This window comes from Miniopterus natalensis, chromosome 22 (assembly GCF_054644295.1).
Source record: "Miniopterus natalensis isolate mMinNat1 chromosome 22, mMinNat1.hap1, whole genome shotgun sequence".
Classification (NCBI taxonomy): Eukaryota; Metazoa; Chordata; class Mammalia; order Chiroptera; family Miniopteridae; genus Miniopterus; species Miniopterus natalensis.
The window spans coordinates 2,673,759-2,690,860 of NC_142102.1; the positions used below are offsets into that span (position 1 = coordinate 2,673,759).

The 17,102-nt window shown below is 54.7% G+C and overlaps 1 protein-coding gene across 1 annotated transcript in view; it reads right to left on the reverse strand.

Moving 5' to 3' along the window:
• Positions 1–6,666: 6,666 nt before the first annotated feature.
• CHSY1 (chondroitin sulfate synthase 1) overlaps positions 6,667–17,102 on the reverse strand; it is a 41,366-nt gene continuing 30,930 nt past the window's right edge. Inside the window, exon 3 of the mRNA XM_016200353.2 lies at positions 6,667–8,776. Coding sequence (XP_016055839.2) covers positions 7,187–8,776 — 1,590 coding nt within the window. The 3' untranslated portion in view covers positions 6,667–7,186. The remainder of the gene's footprint in view (positions 8,777–17,102) is intronic.

The following is a 17,102-nucleotide window of genomic DNA, read 5'->3' on the forward strand; positions in this document are numbered from 1 at the left end:
CGACACGTGAACTGAAAGTGACAGAGGAGAGCCAGGTTCTCTGAATTCTCCCATCAGTCTCGTGAGATAATCAGAACTGTGCCCATTTGAGAGGGGGAAGCCGAGCTCTGGCACAGGGAACTTGTCCAAGGTCACAGTGACTGGCAGGCTGGGACCAGGCCTTGGCCTGTCATCTGGGGAGTTCATTCAAACCTGTGCAAACCACCTTTGTGCTTGTAAATCCAAGTCCAAAATAAAAGAAAAAAGGCTGGTTTGAAGTTTACCACTTCCTGTAGTGTAAATACTCCCACCTCGCCCGACTTCAGGCACCCAGCCTGAACCTGGAGTTGGAAAGAGCTGTGCACAAGCGGTCGTGAGCCAGGACTAGCCAGGCCAGCCTGCCACTGACTCCAACCCAGATCCTCCTGCACTGAGGCCCCTTCTCCCTCCACGGCGACATACCAAACACCCACAATGCACCCAAGTCTTTGTGCTTTTACTCACTGCCCTCCCCCCCTGAACTCTCACGGGTTTATAGAACCACAGATTGGTGTATCCAATTGGATATGGGGCAATACCTAACAGTACACAGAATCAGTCTCCCTCCTCCTGTCCCCAAGCCCAGGCCCTGCTCTCTCAGGATGCCGTATCGCGGCAAATGTCACGAGAGGGACGTTTCGCTGAGCCTGCGCAGGGAACACCAGCACTCTGCTGTTTCTGGTTTCCACGCTCGCCTAAGGAGCGGCCCTTGGCAGCCTCCCCACATCAGTGGATCGGATCGGATACCCGCTTGCCACTCAGAACCCGACACAGCGATTTCTGTCCCCGGTGGGTATCGTGTTTCTGCAGTCACAGTCTGCAGAGGATGCCATTTGTCCTGCATCTGTCTCCAGCGCTGGCAAAGCTGCCGCCTCTCAGACAACTCATGGAGGACAGTGCAGCCTTGTAGCCGGAGCCCATGAAAGTCCAGGCGAGTCCCATTTTCTCCCAAATCTTGTGATGTGTGGATATTTTCCTTCCAATTTGGGACCGACTTGCAAGAGGCAGAAGAAAGGCAAACGAGGAGCCAGGAATTAGGGTGAGCGGGACCCAACTGGCTGCACCTCTGTGGGTGAAGGGGGGTAGGCCTTGGGTCAAATGGAGCGATTTGGTGATAAACTCATTTCCTGAAGCGACAAGGGGGCACCGCCAGGCCCTCAGCCGGTAGGCGAGGGGGTGACACAGCACCACAAAGCATAAGCTAACTGGATGGCCCCCAGGGGGCGGGAAGTGGAAGCCAAGTGTCCTCTTAGCTGGGGGAGACCTGGCAGTGGAGACCCAGCTCTTGGGCAGGCTCAGTGGCCAAGGCCGTCTGGCGACTCCCCACAGACCCATGGGACCGGGCTGGGCCAGACAGGGCCATAAATGTCACATCCTAGCCAGGGCCTGCACTGACAGCCCTCTTCAGAGAAACGGGGCCCGGGGAGTTTTTGCGGGAAGGCCAGTCCCCAGATCTAATTTTAAAGAAGGGCCGTGAATCATAATGTAAACTCGTTACCCACGGACTGCGGTGGCCACCTCCGACCTCAGCCGGCTCCAGCCTGTGCAAAAGTCAAGAGGTTCGCCCCTATATATTTTACATGTATTATTTCATAATACGTAATGAATCCTGAAAGCTTACCTAGAACATAGAAAAAGTGCACAGCGGCTTCCTCTTTGAAGCAAATGACATTTTTTTGAATGAACGAACTGAGTGAAATCAATTCCCATCTGTGTTCGCATGCACACGTTTCCCATCAGAAAATGAACCGCTCGCTTCGGGCTGCACGGAGGGAGCCCTGGTGCCTCTGGCCACGTCCACGTGTCCCCCAGCACCTCGCCACCTATGACATCTGGAAAGAGCCACTCTTATCTGGAGCTGACCACTTCCGCCCCTTGCCCTGCCCTCCGGTCTCCGGGGACGAATGTCTGCGGCCTGGGAGGGGAGTCCTTCTGTCTGGAACTTGCCTCGCCTCCCTGAGTCATTGATAAGTCTGTCTGCCTTTCTCGCTGTGCAATGACTCAGGTTTTGCAGTGAGATCTGGGCTTGTGGGGTTGCGTTTTCATGGGATGTTGCAACCAAGACACTGGGTGCAGCATCCCCATAGAATTTTTTTGGTTAACCATCACCCAAGGATATTTTCTCCACTGATTTTAGAGAGAGTGGGAGGGATGGGGAGAGAGAGAGGGAAACATTGATGTGAGAGAGACATATCAATCAGTTGCCTCCTGCACGCGCCCCAACGGGGGCCTGGGACCGAACCTGCAACCCAGGTACCTGCCCTTGACCGGGAACCGAACCTGAGACCTTTCAGTGCTTGGGCTGACACTCCAACCCCTGGGCAACACCTGCCAGGGCCCCATAGTATTTCTTGAAGGTCACTTAGCTGTTCAGGTTTATTTTTAAAAGGTTTTATTAGAATTGCTCATAGGACCAAATGTCCATGCTGACCAAGTAAAATACCAAATGTCTTAAGTGTTAAGTCAGAAATAGGCAAACATGAAGCCACGAAGCCCCAGGCCTGGAAATCTATTTGATGATCCGAGTACGTGAAAAGGGCTACGGGCAAAAGATGCTCATCGCGGTTTTACTCAAATACTCAAGACGGGACAGTGGGACCCTAGAGATAACCAACAGGAGGGAAATGGTCAGCTCTAGGAAGGCAGCCTTTTTTTTTTTTTTAAATCTACCCTGTTTTATTTTTGTTAATCCTCACAGGAGAATATATTTCTTTTACACTGATCTTTTCTTTTTCAGAGACAGTGGAAGGGGTTGAGAAACATAGATGGGAGACATATGGATTGGTTGCCTCTTGCATGCTGGCCAGGGATGGACCCTGCAACCCAGGTACATGCCCTTGACCGGGAATCGAACCTGTGTCTGTTCAGTGCATGCATGTGGGCCAACACTCCAACCACTGAGCCACCCCAGTCAGCGCCCAAATTTTGTTTTCTGACAGCAGTAACAAAACATGAAGACCCTCATAACTAGAACAGAACTAGTGGTAAATGAAATACATTAAAAGATACCTGAGACAGGCCTTTAACATGGTTTAACTGCCTCAGTGACAACCAGTCCACACTCTGGTGGCCCTACGGTTTCCAGGAGAAAGTTTTGAAACCCACACCCCCCCCCCCACATCCCTGCAAAAAAACAAATCCCTGAGCCATAGCAAACCGAACAGGGCAGCTTTTTCTTTCTACTGAAGTCACATGAAAGGAGTCGTCGCTGTGTTATGATCCACTGCGCTGTTAACTTGCATTTTCACTGAGTCTATAACCAGTGAGACCAAGCACTTCGGGTGTCAGTGGCCTTTTCCGTCGTGGGACAGCAGGGGGCATCTTTCGGGCCCTGGAAAGCGCAGTGGGGCCAGTGGAGGCAGGAGCAGCCCTGGGCAGTCGCTGCAGCAGACGGGTCCCCCGCCGGCCCCATCCCCAGGGCACCTAAGCGCCTTTGCCGCCCAGATTACAGCAGTTCAGACGCAGCAACGCAGCCTAATCCCCAGGGCTGCGCCCGGGCAGGGGCAGGCGGGCTGGCCCAGCTTCCCTGGTGACAAGAAAGCACAGGGGAGACCCTGGAAGTCTGGGCCCAGGGCAGAGCCCTCAGTAGCCACAGTCCCCCAGGTGTGTCACCTTCCTGGAGGATGGGCCTTGAAGGCCAAGGACACGCCTGTGAAAACCCGCCTTCCCCTAACATTGTCCTTAGGAGGTGGGGGGCGGGGACGGGCTCGCCAGCACATGCCTTCTACCTGTGGACACACAGCGGTGAATACCCGCACCTCCAGGGCACAGGGTGAAGCACATCGTGACTGTCACTGAACCCGGTCGCCCGTCCTGACAAGCGGCGTGAGTGCCCGAGCCTGCCGGGGGGAGGCGCGTGCTGGCGGCCCCGCATCCGAGGTCAGCTCGGCTTCGTGAAGCAGGACGTGGCCAGGGGCCCGGGCAGGAAGGAGGCGCAGGTAGACATCGTCTGCAGAGGCCAAGCACTTGATCTCTGGACTGACGGTGTCTGGGGGCACAGGGGAGCCTGGTTTCAGAGGCTTCGGGCTACTTCTGTGACCAGCGGCAGGGCCACCAGCAGCACCTGCCCTTTCCGGCGGCCGGCCCTCGGGAAAAGGGAGCCCACCTCCCTGGCGCCCAGCGGCCAGGACTGTCGCCTGACCTACATTTCATGACCCCTGGCTCTGCCTCCGAGCATGAAAGCCCTGGGGCGCTATGGTCCCCGTGCACACTGTGCGTCTCAGGCTGGCCCAGGGTCAGTGCTGGACAAGTGACCGTCACCCAGAAGGGGTGCAGATCAGTATCTGCCCGAGACAAGCCTCCCCTCCTCCCCCTCGGGCAGGGCTCCCATACACACGACCACAAGGCCCTGGAAGCCCACCCAGCCCTGCCTTGGCCTCCGAAACCACACCCACTGTGTCATCAGAGAACCGGGTCCACTTCTGTCCCACAGCCGGAGGCCGGCGCAGGTCCAGGTGCCCAAACAAGCACGTGGTTCCTTCTCACTTAAATTAAAAATGCAATAGAGTCCCCAGCAGGAGAGAGACATGTCCCACAACCTCGGGGACCAGCTTGGCTGGAGGAGGTTCCTGAGGAGGGGACCGAGAGAGTCCAGTCTCCGGGAGGAGGTGACAGAAGCGGCCGATTTGGAGGGGGGCTTGAGGAAGAGGGGCCCTGGCAGCTGGACCGGAGTGGCCGGGAAGAAGGTAACCCTGCAGGCCGGTGGGCAGAGTCCAGGCCTGAGAGGCCGGGGGCAAGGGCCTGGGATGACAGGGTCCAGCATTTCTGGACACCGAGCCTTCACGAAGGGGGGGTGAGGAAACATGCCTGAGCCAGAGTGGGAAGGGGAAGGAGATGGCGAATCTTAACAAAGTGTCACCAAGACGCTGGACGGACGTTCTAGCTCGAGAAAGCCATCACGCCCCGTCCCAAACCCCTATAGGTTGCCGTTATGATGAGAGAATTTAAGCCGCTTTGTCATCAAGACACACACTGCGCTCTTCGGTACTGAGATATAAAAACGGCTGGGCTTTCTTTCCCGGGGAAAAACCAGACACTCCCGCAGAGTAAATGGCAATCAGGCTGAATGGCAGCAATTCCCACCGCGGGCATGCCGTTACCCTGGGTCGTGACGGTCGTTACACCGCAGAGACCTGCCCCGGGAGTGCAGTTCGCATCCACAAGCCTTGCTACCCTGGCATCCAAAACCTGACTTTTTAAAAATATTTTATTGATTTTTTAGAGAGAGAGAGAGAAAGAGAAACATCCATGAGGAGAGTCACCGATCGGCTGCCTCCTGCACGCGCCCTGCTGGGGACCGAGCCTGCACCCCGGGCCTGTGCCCTGACCGGGCATCGAACCAGCGACCTCTCGGTGCCCGGGGCAGTGCTCAACAACTGAGCCACACCGGCCAGGGCAAAACCTGACTTTTTTGGATTATGCAGCAACTGCACACAATTCGGCCTGTAGCTGGATCTACCCTAAAGCGTCTGCGAGCCGGCCTCACACACGGGCCCAGGAGGTGCATCCAAGGCTGGGCCAGGAAGGTGCATTTGTACCAAGGAGCTGGGGGGGGGGGGGGGACCTGGTTTGAAGACCTTCATTGTAGAAACACACAAGGATGAGATGAGGTAATTCCAGGGGAAAACAGAAGCAGCAGCCCTTGAAAGTTCGTTTCATTTCACTCCCAAACGGGAGGCCGCATAAACGTTCCCCGCAAATAAACGGAAAAGGCGTCACAAATCCGTCCTTAAGTTTTTTTTACTCTCCGAATATATTACAATTCTTCGGCTAAAACGGGAGCAAATGAGACAAAATGGTTCCGCAAAGTCCGATAGAAAAATACTGTTCACTGGTTTATTTTTCCAAATGAGCAACAGGCTATTTACAAATAAGCGGATCTCCAATGACCGATATTAAAATGGCGAGGCTACGACTGCTCAAAATCTAAATTAAAAAAAAAAAAAAAAAAAATTTTTTTTTATTTTTTATTAAGGCACGTTTGATCTGATGACAGGTTCGTTTCACTTTTGTCCCTAAAACGCGTGAGCACCAAAATTTGTCAAGAACACTTGATATTTGGGAAAACGGGATGGAATGTGGGAAGGGGCGGGGGGGAAGCATTTTCGGAAGGAAATCTTTGGAGATCAGTTTACTGCAAATAAAACCCACTAAACGCATCCCGATACACATAAATACTAACGCCCGACGGGTACTGGAGAAGTGGCAGCGCTCTAATCAATGCGTAGCAAATAAATTAAAGGTATTTCAGATACAAAGGTAAAAAAAAAAAAAAAAAAAAGGTCATCGAAGGATGGAACAGCCGCGGCCACCGGTGTCGCAGACGGGAGGGAGCGAGCGGAAGCCGGCACGTTCCCCCCAATTCTTCCGCCAGGGCGGGCGCTGTTTCTGCTTGAACTTGGCGAACGTCGGATTCGTTACCGTAATTCTCCTTTGCCAGCCTGAAGGTTAATCCTTTAAAGAGAAGGGTCAGGAAGAGAGGAAAAAAACAAAAACACCCAAAGCCTTCTCGGAATGTAACGCCGGGTCCCTTGAGGCCACGCCAACGACTGAGGACAGCCCGAGTCTCTCCCGGCGTCTTCCCGGCCCCCCCAGGGCCTGTGAAACCCTACGTGACCTCGGGGGGGGGGGCTCCCCTGGAGGTGACCGTGACTGTACGGGCTATTCTCACATTTCCTTATTTTACAAAGGAACACGAAATGGCTTTCGAAAAATGCTCGCGAAAAAGACAAAAAGGTAGGAACTGCGCAAGGTTAACAGTGACGGCGAAACATCGACCAGAGTTACAGTGTTTTGTTACAATAATACTTTGCAGGGACTCTTGCCGTCCGCCCTGGGACTGCCGCAAAGGGGTCTGGAAAAAGAAATGGGACAACAGCCACCGAAGGTCCGTTTATCGGATACACTTCAAGTAGTGATTAAGCGGGTCTGCTACGTGACGTCCGGCGAGAAGGGCGCGTCCAAAGGCAAACATCATGATCACATTTTTTTTTTTTTTTTTTTGCTCGGGGAAGCTCAGTTCTCAAGGAGTCCTCGGTAAGAAAGTCACGTGTAAAATATATCCTCGTGTGGACTTTGAAAACTGATCGTACAAAAAAAAAAAAAAAAAAAAAAAAGTCTGAAAAATAAATTAGAGAATTCAAAGCGTCTTCGCCAGCGGAGCTGGACATCAGGCGGTCCTCACGGAGCCGTTGGCACCGCCGCTCCTGCTGTAGGTCGGGTCATTCTTTTCCAGCCACATTTCGGCCAGCTGCTGCGTGGACCCGTAGGTGGAGGCCTTGGACCCCAAGCACATTTTATACTGTTTGGGATCAAGGTTGGGGTCGCAGAAGACGGGATGGTGCACGTGGACGACTCCGACTTCCTGGCTCCGGAACGTCTTCAGGCCGGCCTGGACCACCTTGTTGAAAAGGTCCACGTCCTCCAGCCCCCAGCCTTGGATGGAAACGTCGAAGCCGCCCACCCGGACGAGGTCTCCCTTATAAATGCAGGTGATGCCAAACCCGTAGTTTCTCCAGAAGCCCGTCTTCTGGGTGAAGGCAAAATGGTTGTCGCTGGGAACTTTCCCGCTATAAACAATCTTTGGGTCGTACTGGCTGAAGATGATTGGGAAGTATATCTGCTGGCCCAGCACGGTGTTGGCACGGCACCGCTGCAGGAACTCCGCCGTGAACACGAGGTCGACGTCGCAGAAGAACAGCAAGGACTCGTTGGTGAACTGGGACGACCCGACTTCCAGGGCCAGGGCCCTGGAGAACTCCCCGGACACGGGCAGGATCTGCATGTCGGCCTTCGGGTACTTGCCGCGATAGTCCCTCATGAGCTCCACCTGCTTGGCCTTGTCGGGGTTGGAGTCGGAGTTGAAGAGCAGCACGACCAGCTTGACGTTCTGGTTGGGGATGAGACACGTCTTCTCGAAGTTTCCCATGAACCTCGCGAACATGTCGAAACGCCCCGACAGGGGGATCAGGATGTTGATCTTCTCTTTGGGTTCCTTGCGTTCGTTCTTCGACCCGGGGAGCTGGAAGGGCACCAGCTTCTTCAGCGAGTTGGAGAGGAAGGACAGGGACCCGGACTCCCGGTTGATCTTGGCGGCCAGCTCCTCGGCGTCCAGCGCCTCGTGCTCCACAAACTGGATCCTGCTGAAGGTCTGCTGGAGGTAGGCGTGTCTCCGCACGGGCACGGTCATCTTCTTCCCTTTGTGTTTCTTGTACAGGAGCAGCAGGTCCAGGATGTACTCGGCCCCGTACATGGGGTTCACGCGGCGATAGCCGTACTGGATCTCCTTGAAGTCAATGACGCGGCCCCTGGTCTTGGCGTTGGCGTTGATCATCTCCATGACCTGCATGACGATGTCGTCCAGGGCCTCCCTCTGCGCCGAGTCCAGGCCCCTCCGCGGCGGCTGCCCGTCGGCGGCCGAGTACAGGTACTTGCCCGTCAGGAACTCCCACTCCAGGATCTCCTCCCGCTGGCGGGGCTGGAAGCGCGTGAAGGAGGGGGGGAGCCCCAGCTGCAGGTCCTCCTTGTGGGTCTCGGTGTTGCTGTACTTGCTCATCAGGACGATCTCGCGGTGAAGCTGGATGGTGCGGTGGCGGAGCTCGGCGATTTTGCGGCTGAGCACGTAGCTGTGGAGCCGGTACTGGTAGGGCGGGTTTTTGTTGGGGTGCAGCGTGATGGCCCGGTGGATTTTACTGTTGTGGAGATCTCTAATGTACCCCTTTTTGTTCTGTTCGTAATTCTCGTAAAAAAGCTGCTGCATCTGTTAAGGAAGAAAAAGACAGCTTGCTTAATACCAGGTGACTGGGCGTCCCTTGATTTGTTTTTATGTTTCTGTTGCGTTACATACCTGCACGTTTTTTTAAAAAACCCTCGCCTGAGGATATTTTTCCACTGATTTTTAGAGAGGATGCAAGGGGAGGAGGGAGGAGGGGGCAGAGAGAGAAACATCGACCGGTTGCCTCCCGCATGCAACCTGGCCAGGCCCAGGGATCGAACCTGCAACTGTGGGGCCGACGCTCTAACCACTGACCACTCCGGCCAGGGCCATACCTGCATATTTAAAAAAAAAAAAGAAATCTAAATATCAGAAATCCTTCTACACGAGCCACAGCACACTAAAGGCCCTGGGAAAGCCCGGTCTATGGCAGCCCACGGAGATCAGGACTAATGGCTATAAACTGCGGAAAGAAACAAGACTTCCCCAGCGTGACCAGAACTGGCCAGTAAATTCTGCAGCCAAAGGGAAGAATGAATAAGTTTTCCCAGGAAGAAAAATCGTAAGCTCGACATCCCAAGGTCGCTGCAAGTGCGCACTTTGAAAATCCTTTAGCCCGGCCGGCGTGGCTCAGTGGTCGAGCGTCAACCTAGGATCCAGGAAATCGCAGTTCGATTCCCGGTCAGGGCACAGGCCCGGGTTGCGGGCTCCTCGATCCCCAGTAAGGGGCATGCGGGGGGCAGCCGATCAATGACTCTCATCATTGATGTTTCTCTCTCTCTCCCTCTCCCTTCCTCTCTCTGAAATCGATAAAGATATTTAAAAAAATTAAAAAAAGAAAGTCCTTCAAACGCCCGCATGCTCCTCACGTCGGGTCCTCTGTGGGGGTTGGGGGGACTCTGCTCGCTCAGCACCGGCCCCCAGCACAGCGCCGCGTGTGTGGGGCTCACAATGCCAAGCGAGGGGCAGGCAATGCAAGGGGGCTTCACAGCCCACCCCGCGCTCGCTCTGTCCTATGATACGGGTTCGGGGGAACAAAAGTTTGAGGTCCATCAGCCAACATGGGCCACTCCCTTAAGTTGGATAGAGAACAGACTCAACTCCCCGGCACATTCGAACCACCACGTGACGGAGTCTAATGAACGTCTGCCGAGCCACTGCAACGGACACAGTAACAAAAATATATAGATCAGCGTTTTTACATACGATTTCCTTTCTGTATACAATCAGCTCCCAATAAATGAAGCCAGTGAGAGTAAAAAGAAGGGTAATAACTTCCAAAGAACGCCTTAAAATAAAAAGAGAGCGCGGAGGGCCAGCTGGCTCTGGCGAGGGATCCGCGTAGTCCCCGCTCGCTGGACTCTCAGGTAGCGGCGAGACGGGCCAGCGCTGACCTTCGGTCCCCAGCTCTGCTTCCCCATCCTCTGGGATCACGGGGGTCCCCCCCCCACCGCGAGGGGATACAGCAGGGAGGCAGCCGCCTGCAAACCGGGCAGCGGGCCCTCGCTAGAGCAGGACCATGCCGACGGCCTGACCTCGCGCTCGCGGCCTCCGTCTGAGCCGCCCAGGCTCCCCGATTTTTGTTCCAGCGGCCGGGCAGGGACGCCGAGCCCTGCAGGGCACGGGAGGGCAGCGCAGATGCTCACTGCCTCCATCTCCGGGGCCCAGCTCGGGGCGGACACACCCCAGGGTGCTCAACAGACAGGCGAGAGCTAGTCGTAAGCGGTCAGGTCTGTAAGCAGAGCGAGCAGGAAGCTGCTGGACGGCCTCGCAGAACACAGCCGACGAAGCTGACACGGTGCCATATGCTTGGCAGCTAACATACAGGGGCTGGGCCGGCTCCTCGGATCAGGACGCATTTTATTTTATTTTTTTAATATATCTTTATTGATTTCAGAGGGAGGAAAGGAGAGGGAGAGAGAGAGATAGAAACATCAATGATGAGAGAGTCATTGATCGAGCCCGCAACCCGGGCCTGTGCCCTGACCGGGAATCGAACCCCGATCGCCTGGATTCTAGGTCAATGCTCAACCGCTGAGCCACGCCCGGCCGGGCTCCCGGACGTATTTTAAAATGTAAAAACGGGCAGCACATTTTTCATTCTTGACTATCGGCCCCCCACAGGGACGGCGCGCTCCGCTGGGCGCCCCCTGCAAGGGCGCAGCCTTCTGGGCGTGACTGGTTTCAGACGCGCCGGGGCCCTGCGTTCCCCGACATTTTCAGGGTACGCTTCTCGGAACGGCTTCCAAGGCTGTCTGAGGCCATTACCTTTGCGGGGATTGAAGTCCAGGTGGGTTCACCTGAAACACAGAGTGTCTGCTAAAGACGCAAATAAGAGAAAAATCACTAACACGCTTGTGGGAGCCCAAACGCGCCGGAGCACGGCGGGCGAAGGATGTTAAGGTTAGAGTCAAGCCCTCGTAGGCCCCTCTGGCTGAGCTCCAGCCGTCTGGCTGAAAGGAGTGTTGTGCTATAGTCTCTCTCTTTTTTTTTTTTTAAATGAAGAAATCTATTGCAAGACAAAAGTCTGTGTGTGTTTGGGGCAGGGAGTACTTATTTTATTAAAAATAAGGTCAAGCCCGCCCAGGGGTGGCTCAGCGGTTGAGCGTGGACCTAGGATCCAGGCGATCGGGGTTCGATTCCCGGTCAGGGCACATGCCCGGGTTGCGGGCTCGATCAACGACTCTCTCATCATTGATGTTTCTGTCACTCTCCCCCTCTCCTTGAAATCAATAAAGATATATTTAAAAAAATAAAAAAATAAGGTCAAGTCTACGCGCAGACTAGCCGGTGACCCGCACACTGTGGCACTCAAAGGACTGACTTAGCACGACAACCGGCACAGCCAGGACACAAATGCTTCAGAAAAGGGCGCCACCTGCCTGGCAGGCTGGCTGGGACACGTACCGGCCGCGACCTTAAGAAACCTAAACAACAACAAATTTTTTTTTTTTAACTTTTATTAAACTTACTGCGGGAACACTGGTTAATGACATTATATAAATTTCAGGAGTACAAGTTCATAACATGACACTCTACTCCGTGCTCGGCACCGAAGCCTAGTCTCCTCCCGGCCCCGTACGTGTGACCCCCTTTCCCCCTGGGGACACATTCTTTCGTCTGTATCTCTGAGTTTCCTTTCTCGTTTGTTTTCACGTTTGTTCATGTGTTGCTTTTTGTTTTCTACCACACATGTGAGTGAATCATACGGTTCCTGTGCTTTTCTGTCTGACTTATTTCGCTGAGCACGACGCCCTCGAGGTCCATCCGCGTCGCCGCGAGTGGCACTATTTTATCTTTTCTTACGGCTGAGCAGTGTCCGCTGTATATGAGCCACACCCACCGAACGACACTTAGCTGTTTCCGTGTCTTGGTCACTGTGAATAATGCCGCAGGAAGCATAGGGGTGCACGTCTCTTTACAAATAAGTGTTTTCGAATCTCCTGGGTGGATACCCAGAAGCAGGGTTGCTGGATCTGGCAATTCCCTGGATTTGGCGGGACCAAGGTCAACGGTCCTTAAGCAGTATAATCGTGTGACCAGAGTGAGTGTTTAGTGAGCTCCTGGTTAGAAAAATAAAAGTAGTATTTCTCTGGAAGGAAGTTTAGAATATAACAAAAAAAAAGGGTAAGAAATAAGACTGTATAGGGACATTTATTGCTTTTATGCTGCTAAGACGTTGCAAGACCTTGGAGAAGTCCCCTGAACTTGCGGGGTCTCGGGTTTCCTGAGTGATAAAATGACTGGACTGGACTAGAGGTTCCTTCAAGCAGAGGAAGCCAGGCTCTCGCGCGCTGATCTGAGGACCAGCGGCAGGGACTTCCAAGGTCCTGGCCCGAGACCCGGGCACCCGCCCGCCCTGATGTGGCCGGAGGCGTTCTACCTGCATCGGGTCAAAACGTATCCGCGGCATTCAGGGGTAATGACAGGTAACGCACACGGGTTATTAAATAACCACAAGGCTTTTCTCACTTAAAACACAGCACAGAAGCTTTTTAAAGATGCCCTTGGCACCACCGATGGTTTCGCTTAGTAGCCGGTGTCCACACAACAGCCCTCGGTTTTGTTCTGAAGGGTACCCCCGTGATCCCGGCCTCCAGCAAAGCCGTCCCCCACACTGCGAGACGCCCCAGGACTCTGAGCCACTCCAGGGGAAACCTGAGAGGGGCTTATAAAAGCCGAGGTCACACTATTCCCAGGAACTTCTGGCCCAGCTGCAATAACCACCAACTACCCACGTCTCGTCTCCGGTTAACGACGACCTGCTAGGTCCCCACAGCCAGGGTCCTTGCCGTCCTCTGCACCCCCCGTAAGGCTCGGCCCTCCCCGGGGGCTGCTTACAGTAACGCCCGTCCCCACGGACGTGCCTCAGCCGCTCAGCAGGCTGTCGCCGCTCCAAGCCGACATCCAGCTCCAATTCTGATTTGTAAGCACTTCAATCCATGGCAGAGAATTTGTTTTCTTAATTTTTTTTTTCTCTTTCTATTGGTTGCCTGGCCAAACCTGCAGCCCAGGTATGTGCCCTTGACCGGGACTCAAACCCGTGACCCTCCTGCGTGCAGGCCGATGCTCTAACCACTGAGCGCCATGGCCAGGGCTGCTTTAGTTTCCTTTGTCCCGAAAATCGGCTCAGAGAAAACCCGGTGCCTGAATGTCAAGACACCCGCCGTAAGGGGTGGTAGTTTCCAAACAGCCACCCGTAGTCGCAGGTTTTAAACATTCAAACTGACATTCTCAGGGACCTACAGGTAGGGATTCCAGATGAGTTACTGCTGACGCGGGACTTTTCAGATGAACGCGGAAGTCTGTTAATAATTAGGCCAAGACCGCAGCCGAAACCGGGCCTGTCCCCGGCTCTCAGGGCATAGGGTCCCCGTATTAGGTCTCTTCTAATTAGTTTTCTGTAGGTTTTCCCCAATTTTCATCCAGTGAAGTTCAAGGATTAGCTACTTTGTATTTTGAAGACTCCACTCAAAAAAAGTAAACTTTTTATGGGCTTTCAGCTGGGTCTCTTGTGGTAAAAACGAGAACTGTATGTACGCGTCTTGAGCGGTTAGCGTGACATTCTGAAATCTGCCTTTTAGAAAAGTCCGACCCATTTCAAAATAAGTGCGAACGGAGCCGGGCAAAGTAAAACAGAAACTGTTGTTAGTGATGCCAATCTACGCAGGACAGGAAGCGCCGTGGCGACGCTGAAGTTTGCGGGGGGGGGTGGGGGTGGGGGGGGTGGGATTGTGGTTTGGACGGACGGTCAGCAGGGCCAGTGAAAGGAGCACGCCGACCCGCGGCCGAGACGCGATCTCCACTCCCATCTCTGCTCTTCACGGACGCGTGTCCTTGGCGGGGTCACTTCCGCCGGCCGGTCACCACCTGCCTCTTTCCCCCACAGAGAAGCAAACGTGGCAGCACTGTGAAGGCTGACCGGACGCAGACCTGTTGCTAAAGGAACAAAGCCTTATGCAAACACGACGCCCGGCACCGGACACTCCAGAGTCCCGTCCAGAGATTGGACAAGCAGGCACCCAAGGGAAAGCCTGCGGCGGCCTCAGGGGCCATCTGAGCAGAGCCTCAGGGGAGCAAGGGGTCAGGGACGCGTCCGGAGGGCACTGCAGGTCCGAGGCCAGAGAATAAGCTGCCCTCCCTCCGGAACAGTCATTTCTTTACCAAATGGGACTCCCCTAACTTGGTGCAAGGGCCACCTCTGGGAGCAAGGAGCGGGCGCCGGGCCGGGCCCCGCGGCCTCGGCAGCTACCACCCGGCCAGCCTCCCAGTCTCTCCGCGGGGCCCACGGCCAGTGCGGCCACTCGTGGGTGTGGGGCCAGGCACTGCAGTGTGTGTGCGTGTACGTGTGGGGGGCGCGGGTGCCTGTGACCATTCGGATGGCAGAATCAGTACGAAAGGTGTAAAAGCTATCCATGGCCCCGGCCAGGCAGCTCCGTGGGTTAGGGCGTCGCCCCGATACGCCGAGGCTGCGGGTTCAATCCCCGGTCAGGGCGCATCCAAGCAGCAACCGATTTTAAATAAACGAGTGGGGCAGCAACTCCATCTCCCCCCCCCCCTTCTTCTCTTTCTCTCAAATCAATAAATAAAATAAAAATCAAAGCTAGAAACGATTACCCCAGCTTTCTGAACAAGTGTGTGAGCTCCGCTGGAACCAGACTTGGGGCAAATAAACCACGAGAGCAAACGGGAGGGGGGGGCGAGTCCCTGTTCAAGGTGGCACGACGCACGCACTCGGGTGCCGGGAAGACCTGGGGGCAGCACCGCTCTCCACCCCGGCGTGCGGAGGCCCCCAGGAAGCTCCACTTACGAGGAGAACCCCCCTGTTGGCAGCGGGGGCCGCAGCCGGGCACACGGCTTTGTGGGCAGGTGGGCACCGGGTCCCGGCACGGCGGGGCGAGGGTGCCAGGAGAGGAGGGTCATGCGGGAAGGTGCCCGCGCTCGGCAGGATCGCCACAGCTCCCTCTCCACCCACTTCCTTCCCCTCTGCTGCTCACAGTGGGCAGCCGCCCTGCCTTGGCCGGGCACCAGGACAAAGCGGGTCCCGGTGCCAGCCCGGCCGGCTTTTCAAGTGGAAACGACTCAAAGAAGGAACGAGGGGACTTTCCCCCAGTGCCCTCCGGGCGCAGAGACTGAGTCCCGGCAGGAAGGTCACGCCCAGGTAGGGCGCGCGCCAGTCATCTCTCCGTTGGAAAGAGGGAAAGAAAATCATCCCTGAACGCAAGGATGGGCGACTTCGGTTTTATTAGCAAAACAGAAGGAAGCAGCTCATTCCAGGAAAAGCTCTCTCGGCTGCTCAAGTGGGTTTACTCCCCGGCGTCCTTACCCACGGGCTTCACAGGCGCACCTCTGGGGAGGATCAGTCCAGCGGGCTGGACGTTCAGCAACCTCTCAGCTAATTTCGCTCTGAATCCCCGGGCGGGGGGACTATCGAGCCGTCACTCTCCCCCTTCCATCCCTTGTTTCCGATCTAACATCCTGCACCATCGGACACGGCTAATTCTCAAGTCCTAGAAAGAGCGGGGAGAGCTGCCTGCGAGCACCGAGCGTGGGATTTCCTCATTACGGCCAGAGCTCCCCGCTCCCGCGTGGGCTGGAACCACGCACGCAAGCGGTCCCCAAGTCCCTGTACACCCCCACTTTCTCATCTTGCCCCTATTTCTAGACCCAATCGCAGCCCCTGACCGTGGGCGGGGACGGCTGGGGGTGGGGGGTGCTGGGGCCTCTGGAGTCAAAATTCTATTTTTAAGAGCACACGTCTGAGAAGGCTGCCAGGAAAGGCAAGGTCTCTGTGCCTGTGCCCCAAAGTTTCAAACAGATTCCACAACGTGTGTCTTATAATAAAGACGGGCTACAGCCCGGCCGGGCGTGGCTCAGCGGTTGAGCGTTGACCTAGGATCCAGGCGATCGGGGTTCGATTCCCGGTCAGGGCACAGGCCCGGGTTGTGGGCTGCAGCTGATCAATGACTCTCTCATCATTGATGTTTCTATCTCTCTCTCTCCCTCTCCTTTCCTCTCTCTGAAATCAATAAAGATATATTTAAAAAAAAGACAAAAAAAAAAAGACGGGCTACAGTGAAGTAAAGGGGGGTTTTGTGAACCGAGTGTGGCCCGACACAGAGCATCCCACGAGCCTCGCCATTCTTAAAATGCCACCTCGTAAAGACACTTGCATCACTTACGATTACTATTTTAAACCCTTTCTATTAAAAAGCAATATACATTCATTATAATATACTGAAAAGACAAGGGCTCACTTATAAACTTCCTCTTGCTGACATTTAAAAAAAATCTTGTCCTTAGGCACAAACTCACCTGTAAGGTAAGAAAGCCTGTTACTCTCGGCAAATCCGCCGCGAGTGCAAACACGCAGGTACAGTACGTCCCCGCTGGGCGTCGCCGGGAGGTCCCGGGACTTCAAGCGGAACGACACACAACCAAACCCGTCTCGCCCCAGGCTAACAGGTACAGACAGAAGCCGAGTCCCCGCCGCACCGCATCAACGTGATAGCGAAATGACGTCCTTGGGAGACCTGCTGTAGGCCGTGTCTGAGCAAGAAATAATTCAGTTTCTGACCATTTTATGTTCCTAAAGTGGCTAACAACACTCACACATAAAATCGAGCTCTCCTACTACTTGTCCATCAGGATCTTAACCAAAGAAAAAGCTAAAATCATAAGCCACAAGAAAAGCAAAAATTTCATACAAGCGAGACGCTTAAATAAGTCACATCAACCGAAGGCCTAGAAGCGCGTTTGCTCATAAAGAAATTGTGTGTGTGTGTGTGTGTGTGTGTGGCGGGGGGGTAACAGGAGAGAACTGCACACGGATTCAAATCCAAGTTATGCACTTTCTTAACCCAAGTCGGCC